Source organism: Schistosoma haematobium, chromosome ZW (genome assembly GCF_000699445.3).
Source record: "Schistosoma haematobium chromosome ZW, whole genome shotgun sequence".
Taxonomy (NCBI): domain Eukaryota; kingdom Metazoa; phylum Platyhelminthes; class Trematoda; order Strigeidida; family Schistosomatidae; genus Schistosoma; species Schistosoma haematobium.
This window is the reverse complement of record NC_067195.1, coordinates 72,589,313-72,601,983: the sequence shown is the minus strand read 5'-3', so window position 1 is coordinate 72,601,983 and position 12,671 is coordinate 72,589,313. Positions and strand designations below refer to the sequence as shown.

Here is a 12,671-nt window from a genome sequence, read left to right as displayed (position 1 = left end):
ACGTCTTTCAGATCTTAACTACATTCAGACTCCAGATTATGTTTGTTAGGTTTTTAAAATATTTGCTTGTTGCCACTAACCTTCAAGAGGTAGGAGAGCTTTTTTAATGGCGGAAAGGTATGTTTTACGTTACGTTGGCCCCGAAGCTGAAGGTAGAATAAGCCATTTATTCATCGTGCATACGATCGTGAACGAAGAATAATGCTAACCGCCTTCAGGAATCTGAAGAACGTATCCGTCGTGTCTTCATGTCCCGCTAATTAGCTAGTAATGTGTTAAGTTTCAGGGAATTATAGGCGACATGATTATAATGTTTTGAATTATTTGAATTATAGCACGAACTCAGAGTCCCAGAAATAACGCGATTTGAATTAAGAAGTGAGACACAAGCACAAATGAATGTATTGTATTTGGAATTCGAAATCAAGCATTCAACAAGTACAAATGTATCATTAGTCCATTCAAACACCACATCCGCCACAGCTTAAATAGGAGTAAAAGTGTTTGTAATCGGTTTTACGTCTTCTTCTTAAGTTCAATCTGAGTCTGTCCGGCATTGTATTGGATTGGGTTGGGATGACGTAGTAATGTAGTGGTATTTTTTATATCCTCATGAATCATTTTACGAGATCTTCCTCCTTTACCGCATTCGAAATTTGTGTAATTAACATATTTTATCAGAATTATGTGATATATTTGCGCAATACATTTCGAACAATCTGATCACACATATACTTGTTAAGAACATTTATATATGAAAAATTAAAAGGTCAACTAGACAGGTTAAGGGTAAGTCATAACAAAGGAAAAAATATTACTACCAGGTAGTACTGATTTACTATCCAGAGTGGTAATCACATTTGTTTTTGTGTACTTTAATATTTTTTCCTTTGTTATGACTTACCCTTAACCTGTCTAGTTGACCTTTTAATTTTTCATACATAAATGTTCTTAACAAGTGTATGTGTGATCAGATTGTTCGAAATGTATTGCGCAAATATATCACATAATTCTGATAAACTACGTCTTCTCATTGCATTATCGAAATTTATCAAAGGGACTAATTGTTTTAAATAATTAACATAGTCTAGCAGCAGTTCCTTGAGAGTTGTATAAGGAAGCGAGATAGGCTTTTCCGGCATAGTCAGAATTCTTAATAAGCTGTATGCTTCGTTTCCAATGAATGTGAAGAAGTGTGCCACAATATTAACATCTTCATCATCTTCCTTGGTCACAGCCCAGATTTCGAACCTTTCAAAGTAATCTTTGAAAGCTTCCGAAGTTGAATGAATATCTAACTTTTCCATTACAGGCTCCATCGCGACGCCAATATAATGTTTTGAATTATTTGAATTATAGCACGAACTCAGAGTCCCAGAAATAACGCGATTTGAATTAAGAAGTGAGACACAAGCACAAATGAATGTATTGTATTTGGAATTCGAAATCAAGCATTCAACAAGTACAAATGTATCATTAGTCCATTCAAACACCACAATGATACACCAGAACCACATCCTTCCTGTTTTTCTATACCTCTTCTGTTTAAGATTTGGAACTTTGTAAAGGACTGAGTGGGGTCTGTTTTTTGGCATGAGTCCTTTTTTTAGCTTGACACACAATGATTTTGGTCTACAGTTGGACGTTGTTTTGCCTTTGACACTTGCATAGCCATAAAGATGCCACGGGTAATCAAAGATTGACAAAAAATTTTCACGTAACACCTTTATAATCGAAAGACACCAACCCATTCAAATCAGAAGTCAGAAATTACTTATTTTGAAGGCCAATGATATATGGAGGAGCATTTTGTGTTAGTTGCCTAACGGTTTCAAAGTATGCGTAGCACATTGTACCTATGGATGTGTGACCGGGCCTCTTTAGTTAGGTGTGTCCGGTAAAATTAATGAGGTCAGCATCAAATTTGAAGACTTACAGAGCTACTGACTTTGGGGGTTGTTTACCATTTCACTTCACTCTTTCTCTATAGTGGTAGTGACGACCCAAAAACGTGGCCTGCTAAAGTCTGAACCCAATGAGCTTTTTGTTGGTAAACACTGTCCTGATGGCTTTATATGTTATGCAACTTCTGGTCATCTTTCCCCGATATAAGGGGCCATGTTGTACAGTATAGCAATAGGGAAATGTGTATTAAAAATTTTTATTACTAGTATTTTTGTCAATTTTTCCATTCTTTCCAGCCGTCTAGGAGGAGAATTAGGATATTGTAGGTGCATGTTGAAATACATTAACACGTGCGTCAGGAAAATTAACTGGCATATATGTGTTTTATTCACATGGGATAGCGTAATAACAATATTCGCACAATGATTGTTTTTTAGAAAATAAATAATACGCGCATATGCATGAGCATATTAGAAAAAGTAGTGTTCGTCTTTGATTTGAGCGTACAGGAGAAAAATCAACACTACTAGGGTCTCCTTCCAAATGCGTGGAATTAAACCGTTAATCTTGAATGACGTCATCGTTGATTTTGTTATGTTTATGATAAAGAGCGTTGAAGAGTTTATCTTACTCATTCTTGAATACGGTATTTCAGTTTATAGTAATCGCGGGCATAATGACCTGATTAAAATTGAGGGTGTTCAAAGAAGGTTCACTGAAGCTGTTTTGGGGTGTTCCGATAACAAGGGTTATCACCAAAGATGTCAATAACTGAAATTATAACCTCTCTGCATCAGGCATATCAAATAAAAACATTGTCTTTACCTACCAGCTTATTAACGGTACTTCTTGCTCTTCGGTATCTACCCCTTCCTACTTTATGACACCATCTCACGACATACGCAATAAGGAAAATATTCTAGCGATTCCGAGCACCTACAAAAACTTACGCCAGAATTTCTTCGTTATTAGCTACTCAACCATGTGGAACAGACTGCCAGTGGACCTCCGTTGCAGTGAAAGTAAAACCCGGTTCAGAAGTTCTCTTGATTTTTATTCCGAACGTGAATTGTGTCATTTATTGAATATCAACTTTTAATAATGATTTATACGAACAAGGTCCGTCATCCATCTGTTTGATTACACTTTGGAACTAATTGTGACTTTCATAGCATCATTCTTAAATATTATTGCACAACGGTTTGTACTAATATCAAGTTTTACTCTGAATCCTATCAAATAGCTTTACATGTATTCACCCGAGTGCACTAAAAAATTCACAGAATTAACGATTTGCTTCAGAGGTAGATACTCATCTTAAGTATTTCCTCCCTCACTCCAAAAGGATCAGGACACTCTGGAGCGTATCCGACGGCGAGCCACGAAATCAGTTCGAGGACTCAAATTTAAACCTTATGAGGAGTGCCTCCAATCACCTAACCTTTACCCATTAGAGTATAGGCGTCTTAGAGGTGACCTTCTAATGGCTTACAGTATCCATAACAATTCTGGACATCCTCTTAAACACCTACTTAAGCTTAGTCCCAATACAAACCTAAGGGGTGACACCCAGAAATTGGAGATACAACATAGAAGAACGGACAGTAGACACAACTTCTACTCCTTAAGAGTTGTCAAATGCTAGCCGAACTAGCCAAAGCGACTTCCTAGGAGTCCTTTAAGAGGCAACTTGATCTATTCTTAAGGTATAAGGATAGTATCATACTATGATTTACCAGTTTCTTTTTCCTCTTTTATCGTTAACATACCTAGGTTCCTGCCTGGAGGTACTCGTGATCCCCTGCTACTAGACACGGAAGCCTGTTAAGCGAAAGCTTCTTCTGTTCCGTCCACAACCATTTGAACCATTTGAAAAGGCGGAAATACAGATTGTTGGGCTACTGATTTGTTTCGGCGTTTGATGTTTCACACAAATGTTCCCAACCTCAGGTTTTTTTCAGGAGTTGCTGTGCCCAGCCTTCAGTGAAGGGAACTGCGATAGACCATATTGCCATTTCAATCATTTTGATGGGCAAAGTCAGTAATCTCCTTAAAAGTTATTACAGTACCCAATCTGTATACAGATTGTAATATTTTGTTTCTATGTAATTTATGTGTAATTTTGGATAATATCAAAGCCACGAAAATTTAGTCGCAAGCGTTCTTGCATAATCCGACTTAGTTGCACGTATATGGGCACTACGTAGTGCTCATATTTGACAAGTACTCGCCAAATTAACAGGGCTAACAAGTAAAGAGGGGTGAGGTAGATAATGAGGATATAAGGAAAACAAACGGGTTGGGAGTTGTTAGTTGTCCATACTAACTATCCGAGCTACTTCAGTTGTTGGAGACCAACGGCCTCATCGGTCGAATTGCTATCCTTATCTAGTGTATATACATTAGTAGTAGTGTATACTACGTAGGACATTTTATATCCAGGGAGACAATCAGCTTTGGGGACCAGACAAGCTGAACATCATGTTAATTATGCAGTGCGATTTTCGTTTTACAGCTTGCTGGAAAAGTAAGTTTTGGTTGTTGGGACATCAAACTGGTTATTTTTAGAGACAATTGACGGTCCGTTTTTTGGTCAAAATCTGGTTTGCTGGAACTATTTCTTTCAGACACGTTGCCACATGTTCAGTGAACTTGTTTCTATCTTTGTTATGACTCATTAGCTTGCTATCATGAACTGTAGGACATTGGGACCACAGCTAATATATTTAATTCAAGAATTCATGCATGGACTTCTTTAGTACTGTCGAGTCTCAACTAACCTAAACAACTTTTAGGCGAGGTAGTTGTAGACTTAAGAATATAGCCTTAATCAAATTACTTTTGACCAAACGTCTCTTAGAAGTGTAGCCATATAGATTTAAATTTCTGCAGCATTGAATACTAAGAGGCACCCTTAATCACCGGAACGATGTTTTATAATTATAAATTTATTTATACGTCGAGGCACTAATGTATACAATACAAAGTATGAAATAGTTGGAGAGAAGTTCGGGACGGAAAACTATGTGCTAAAATTGGGATAGCATGTATTAAATAAAATAATCACGACCCAGGTAAATTTTACTTGTCCCTAAGAGACATCTTAATGTTAATAAGCAATAAAATAAAAACTGCAGCAGATTGGTGCCATTTTTTGTTTCCAAACATGTCTAATTATGGTAAAGATGACAATGGTGAGAACTCGTAGCTCTCAACCGATAGATTAAGGCTTTGCATCTCACCCCACGTGTTTTGTCCTATGCAGTCGGGTGGTATCAGTTCTCACATTAACAGTCATGCTCAAAACCGAGCACGCGTATCTAGAAACATTATTTTTCATGTCAGGGTCCCGTGACTTTTAGGACTCCGTCCATTCAGTTGTAATGAAGCAAGGGCTATTAAGTCAATGGAACCATTCTTTGTTATATATCGTCATATTGTAAACCATCTATACCTTTATTTTTAACATTCAGTTAGTGCCAAAAAGTAATATGCAGCGTGGGAGTATTTAGGACACGTGAAATATGTATTTATTAAATCCTTATCATGGACATATACAAAATATTGCTGGTTTTTGCGTTATTATCGAACATCAGTAATCTATCGGAAATCACGATAATCAAACACAAGCGGCTATCGGATATCTTCTGTTCGATAATTTTGAAATTCAGCTCTATCGGACTAAATTAATCTGGTTGACACTTCACAATGCCTTATTTATGATCTATGTTTCACTACTAGAGATTCACAAATGGTTGAGATGTTTAGTATTTCACTTACTTAAGGAAATAAGTAAATTATGGTGTAGTGATTGTACACTCCATTATCATGTTATGTACCTGGTATTAATGTACTGGAGGTAAATTATTTTGTATTCTTTGCGGTTACTTGTTTGGTTAAATTATTTGGTACAGCAGAACTGTCAGGTTGCATATTTTTAACTAAGCAATCAAGTTATATAATCAAACAGTGAACAGCTGTCTACTTACGTACTTCAGGGGTTTATGACTTGTACTTAACTGTATTATTCGTCCAAGGTCAGGTTAAGCTGTTAGTCTCAGGGATGAAATTATGAGTGAAGTGCAAACAAAATTTGAACAGTGTGTACATATATTTGAAAGTTAGTTAGTGGTTTCAAATGCTGTTTGCAACTAAACTTAGCCTTATTGTCCTCAAAAACTATAAGTTATTCTTCCGTGATATCCTATTTTACGTCTTTTGGTGTTTTAGTTTTGGAGAATGTAGCGGCTTAAATAGATAAATATGTTTCTAGGAATACTTTTATTTTATCTGAACACAAATATTGGTACAAAGGGGAAACCAAATATCCATATGCACCACACAGTAACAATGATGATGAGAAGAGATAAAGAATGTAAAATGCGTATGAGAAAAAGGAGAACAATAACGAACAGAAATTAGTGTACGATAGTGAAATAATAATGGGATAAGCAGTTCAGCTAAAGAAGTTATGTTCACTTTTTATGAAGAAAGTAAAAGGTTACAGCAGAATCGCCACTGGCTTCTATTCTGAACCATATTTGATAACATATATATCCACTGTGTTGCACCATCTCTCGGACCCCAACCAGGGAGTCGTGAAGGACCGACACAAGCCAGTCCTTTTCAGCTTTCTTTTATACCACGACACCACCTCTACGGTTTTTCCAACCTGTCCCAGTGTTGGAAAGTAATGCACGATGCGGAATTCTCTGAGACGACATTCGTAGGACATGTCCAAGCCATTGAACTCGATATTTCAAGATGGTGGCACTAATTGAAACAGTCTCTCTGTCCGAACACACGATGCCGAACCTCTGCATTACTAACATGGTGTTGCTTCTGGGTGTCAGCAATCATTCAGAGATAACGATGATCAAACAGAGAGTCGTCTAACATCCTCAATTTGGAGAGGTCAGGTATCACAAGCATAGAGTGAAACTGCTCTTAAATGATGATTACCACTGGAAAAATTATTCTTTGGGAATACTAGTTTCTTAATAACTCATTTCTTTACTCACTAAGCTTTTCCCACCAGGGACAGGATTTTATGTGGAATGAACTTGTTGAAAGAAATATGAAAACCATACGTCCTGTTTCCGCATTAACGAGTTAAACGTTAGTTGTACAATGAATATATTCTCAACTCAGAAAATCTTACAAACAAATGGGTATTGCGATGGAATCATCACTAAGCTTGCTTTACTTATCTTGGAAATTCCATCAATTTTGGCGGATTGGTACACGAGTTCAGAAAACCCAGTTAGCGTTTGCCAATTTGCGTCGCTTGTGGCGTAGGCGAAATATCCGTCACCAAACCAAAGGGCGTGTACATTGAACAGCAGTTCACTCTTTGCTACTTTAGGGCGTGAACATGGTTTATGAAAGTAGAAGGGATGCGTTTCGTTGGACGACTGACTGACCAATGCTGAAGTTAGGTGTAGAGTACATTTGAAGATGGTAATTCAGTTGATGAGATTGTAAACATTCACCGATTGAGATAATGGAAACACATGTTAGGTATCCCCATCCACCACCTACCTCGGCACGGGACGTCTGGTCTAGGAGTAGGTTGAAAGAAAGCTAGGGGTTAGGGCAAATCAAGACGTAGCATCAGTCCATGAAGTAGTGGACTGTTGGTCTGGGACATTTTGGTGGATGCAGGCTATCTGATTGTGTTTTGTGCGGTAACTGCGATCAGTAGTCGGGAGCTTTGTATGACATGGCTTGGGATTGTTCAGAATGGTTCAAATGTATTCCCTCTTAATCTTCCTCTCGATCTTGAATCCCAGTATTCATTTGTATGCACTTTTACATACTGCCTTTTCGAACCATATCCTCAATGTTTAGTCTTTCTCATCATTATTGCAACTGAATTATTTCGATCTCTTTAGTTGTTTTCATCTGATCGTGCTAATTAGGTATGGAAAGTTAGGTCAGTATTAATTCGTGTCTTTACCGCATACGTTTAGCGAAACTGAAAAAAAGGTCCACCGACCGACGAGATTAAGCAGCTTATGCTTTACTCTCTCCATACAGATGACTTTTTCACTGCCCTTAATAATAAGGTAGAGTAGAATAGGATTTGAAAACATCCACTCATTTATGACGTTTACTTCATATGAAAAAATAATAGTCTCATTTTTAGGCAATTTATGAACAAGGAGATTAGGTAAACCACTAAAAAGAAGTGTGCAAATAAAACGTACATTAGTTAACCTGTATACCCATTTTAAAATTCTTGACCTCTGTGGTATTAAAAAGAGCTTAGTGAAGTGTCTGACACAGTATCATGCATATTTTTTGTGACAGAACAATCAAGGGAAAGCTGTTAATTATTCCCAACCTAGTTCTATTTGATATATGGTGGGATTTATCCAGTGACATGGAGTTTGGACCAAGGGCAAGTCAATAAAATTTATCGTTCATTTTTAAATATTCTGATTATTATTTTTCGTAATAATTACTTGGTTTATGCTTTTTTCTTCTGTACAGGTGTTCCTGAGGAAAACATACTATCTATAACGGTAATTAGTTTGTTATCTAAAATTTAATGTGTTAGAAATCATGTAAGCCCTCTGTTGATCCTGTATATAAACCGACCCCTATCAGTGTTTTGGAAAAACGTACTGAAAATTCACAAAACTACCTTGATATTGAATGTAATAAGAATGCCACTTGTGTGCAAAGTGTTTATGAAGAACCCATTCCTGTTTATCAACCAACTCCAATAAGTGAATTGGAAAAATATGCGCCTAATTCCTTGTCTGATTATGGATTTTCTAAGGGATTTATACCACAAGATCAACCATCATATTCTCCTGTGGTCAAGATAAAAACAATACCTTCGCCTTCTCCATTTTTATATCAGCCTTCTCCTTCGGTTACAGAATCATCTGCCTCTTCGTATGCTAAAGAAGTTATTAACATTAACGTAGACTCGGATGAGGATACTCCTTCTCCGACTGTTGCTCAGGATAATCCTGGTGACTTACGAACTGTATCTGTGGCTAAAGGTGTCCAAAATTCACGAAATGATAAGCTGAAAACTCATGGATCACCTAAACATAGTGAAAAATCAAAGCGTAAAGTGGAGGTTTTCAAAAACAAAGAAATAACCATTCCCAATGAACTAAATGTCACAAAGACTAGTGACGAAAAGTCTGTGGATAGTACAGACAAGGATAATGAAGATGACAGCAATTGCACACTTTCTAAACGTCAAAAAATCTTATCTCTTTATCAAGACTTATACGGTGATATTGATAACGATAGCTCGGTAGATAAAAACAGTCCTCCCAAGAATGCTTCAAAGTCTGCTACGCTTATTCCACCGTACATGAGTCCAGTTTTTAAAAAGCCTGAGACGGCAAGTATAGATAAGAAGAGCGATAATGTAAGTCTAAAGTATTTGTCTAGAAATCCGTTTATATGCTGTTTATTGTAATGGCTTTTTCAGCACTCATGATTTCTGGAAATTAACTAATGCAGTATTATCTAAGTTAGATCGTCTTAATATTTTGCTACTATTTGCTCAAACTACGAGCTTCTGTGACAACGGTTAATACGTACTCTTTTTTACCGACAGGTAAAACAATGTTTTTCGCACAAGCCAATGGCTACCTGGACTCTATAGCCAAGTGGATGATGAGATGGTATTTGAGGTGAAATTTATTGGATTCGAGTCCCAACGTGAGCATCGACTCTGAGATCCAGGTACATCCAGCTAACGATTTCAAAATAGGAAGAAACGCGCGTCCTGGATTCTACTGCTAGCCACCATCCATATAGTTGAATTTTCACGATTTTTGATGCTGAAATTATTAGGCCAACCTTTTTTACACTTACTAGATGTCACTAGTCACTTTCTTCACTGTAACAAGTGGCTAATGATTTTTCCCGACTACTGAAGATGCGAGTGAACTACAGGTGCTCAGATATAATAGGTTCAGGTTGAATATTTCTGGAAGGGTTTGTTTACAATAAACGTGATTCCAGTTGTAAATATCGTGTAACTTCAGGTGGAATTTCCGGAAAAGCTATAAAATATTGGTTACCACAGATCACGTAAATGATCTATAAATACTTAGTCTGTGTTAAGTACATTGATATCATGTTGGTTAACAAATTCCCAACATTTCTAGAGTCGTTTACTTCTGAATATATTTTTGTGATAATCAAACTATGTTAATTATAATTCGTTTACTAAATACAGATTCGCGCATTACTTAATTTCAAGCCACACTATGTACGGGCTAGTGATGTTACGTGGTTGTCCAAACTGAGTTAGATAAAAATGTGGTCCAAATCTACTACCCAATAATTGATTATTAACCACTAATTTACCGTGAAAATAAATTTAATTGAAGTTTTTATCTGTTGAATTTACTTTGCTACCTTAGAAATCTAGTATAGTTTGTTTTCGAAACAGAAAGTCCCCATATAAATAGCCAGAGTAGTGTGAAGACTATGTTAACTATTAGATGGTTATTGGGGACAATTTAATGCGGTTATCGTGTCGATTTACATAACTATGGCTCAATGGTGTGGGCACTCTTTTCAGTCATGGGACCTTCAAATTCTAATGTTGCTCCGAATACTATAAATTCAGTGACTCAAGTGTCTTTAATCTTTACACAACAAACTTATACTTTAGTAAATAATCATGTACATTATTGTGGACTGTTGTTATTAGAGTAGTTTATGATTGTCTATAAATGGGCTTTTTTTAAGCTAACGTAGATGTTCAAACATTAGTAAAGAATCATATTTTCAACTGAAAACGAACTCATTTGACCCCATGTTTTATATACTGTCTAACGTTTTATGCGTTTATGTTTTCTACCGAATTGTCTTCAAACGTTAGGTTATTGCTTCAGGAAATGTACAACATGAATATGTTACAAGACCTCGTATTCCACTACGCAAAAGTGACAAAATTCCCATGCCAATTAGAACTCGCTATTTGGACCAATTTATTGAAGAGTGCCTTTTAATATATGACCATCCCTCTGATGCATACAAGCGTGTAGGTTTAACTTGCCTTAAAAACTGCGTACGATTGTTTGTTTCTAACAGGTTTACATTTTCATTAGATTTTCTTGAGTTATGCAATATTCTTTAAGTTTGATCATTTAACGTACTACTGTTAGTTATATCCTCCGATTTGACTGTTATGCCTTGATAATTACCCTTAGTTGTAATACCTGTATTATTATGGTTACTCAGATCTATTTTCATTGTTTTATTTAGTTTGCTTACCTGTGTGTACTATAATGTCCTAAGGTTGGATAGATAGACTTTCCCTTAGACATCATTACACTTTTTGATTAAATTCTTAACCTTTTACTCTCTGAGTTGTAACATTAGTGATATTTGACTATATGATTTTATATTTGTATCAGATTACAAAATTTAATCGTCATTATACATCAACCTATGCCTTTTCTTTTGCAACAACTATCAAATAATTGATAGCTTACAGGTAAATGTCAATTTAAATATTGATGACTAATTACAAACCTACTGAATATACACACGCTCTTTACTCTTTATTTTACTTCTGTTATTCTCTTTTCTTATACTTATGTGCTTCATTGTTTATGAAATCGAGTTTAAATTATCGCAGTAAGCTATTGTTTTACTAGAGTCATCACGAATACTCTGGTCATATGTGTCACCTTGCTATGGAACCCCAGCGTGCTTAAAACTAGTAATCAAGCTAGCTCAAATGCATAGTTTTTATAAATCAAAAAGTTCTTCAACCATCTCTTTACTTTGCTGAGAATTTGATATTGTATCAAATATATAACATTGAATAAAACCAATATTACTATTCTTATTATTATTTTGAATCGGTGAACAAGCCTAGTAAATATTCAAATGGGATTTTGTGCATATATCCTTCATAAACATACAATACGGTATACCCTAAATGTATTTATTTGTGGATGATTAAAAAATATTATTGTTATTTCTACTTCGACTGAGTAACGATAGTAGTGTGGTGTATGTTACTTATATTGACAGATATAAGTAGCATGTAGCATCAATCGGAAGTGGAATGTATATCAGCAGAAGATCGAGTAGATTCAATTGAAGAAAACAGAAAGTAATTGTAATAACAACAGAACTGTAAGAATCATGAAGCATGTAAGGGACAACTAATAGAAGATGTGCAAATTATGTATTTAATGTATCGTTTTCATATTTTACGTAAGCACTCTGTAACTGTGCATTAAACAATAAATTGGTTTCCCCACTTAAGTGTTCGTTCAATACAGTGCCAGTTAGTATAATGTAATACTATCTCATTTGAGGTGTTTTGTCCCTCGTAAGTATCTTATTTACTTTTGATGCTACATTGATTGTAATTTGTCATAAAACTCAAAAAATCATGTTTAATCTATTTTTCAAGGTTTTCACTAACTCTTATTAATTAATACATGGATTATTAGTTTTCAAAATTAAAGTTTATGCTGAAGGATTTGTTTATGTGGTAGATAAGTTAGGTACATTGACAAATTTAATTTAATCATTTAAACTTTAACTTCCATAATACAGCAACATTTTAATTTAACTGTATACAGCATCAGTCTTCAATATACGTGTAGTGAACGAGAACTCAGTTGGGGACAACTAATTTATTGTTTACTGCAAAATTACAGAGTTCTTTCTTAAAATATGAAAACCATACTTTATTTATTTGAACACATAAATATTGGTACAAGAGGGCACCAAATATATATGCGACACACAAAACAATG

General features: G+C 35.6%; 1 protein-coding gene across 1 annotated transcript in view; it reads left to right on the top strand.

Moving 5' to 3' along the window:
* Positions 1-3,508: 3,508 nt before the first annotated feature.
* REXO1_1 (RNA exonuclease 1) overlaps positions 3,509-12,671 on the top strand; it is a 33,077-nt gene continuing 23,914 nt past the window's right edge. Inside the window, exons 1-5 of the mRNA XM_035732634.2 lie at positions 3,509-3,611; positions 3,645-3,942; positions 8,401-8,432; positions 8,468-9,301; positions 10,772-10,933. Coding sequence (XP_035586071.1) covers positions 3,840-3,942; positions 8,401-8,432; positions 8,468-9,301; positions 10,772-10,933 — 1,131 coding nt within the window. The 5' untranslated portion in view covers positions 3,509-3,611; positions 3,645-3,839. The remainder of the gene's footprint in view (positions 3,612-3,644; positions 3,943-8,400; positions 8,433-8,467; positions 9,302-10,771; positions 10,934-12,671) is intronic.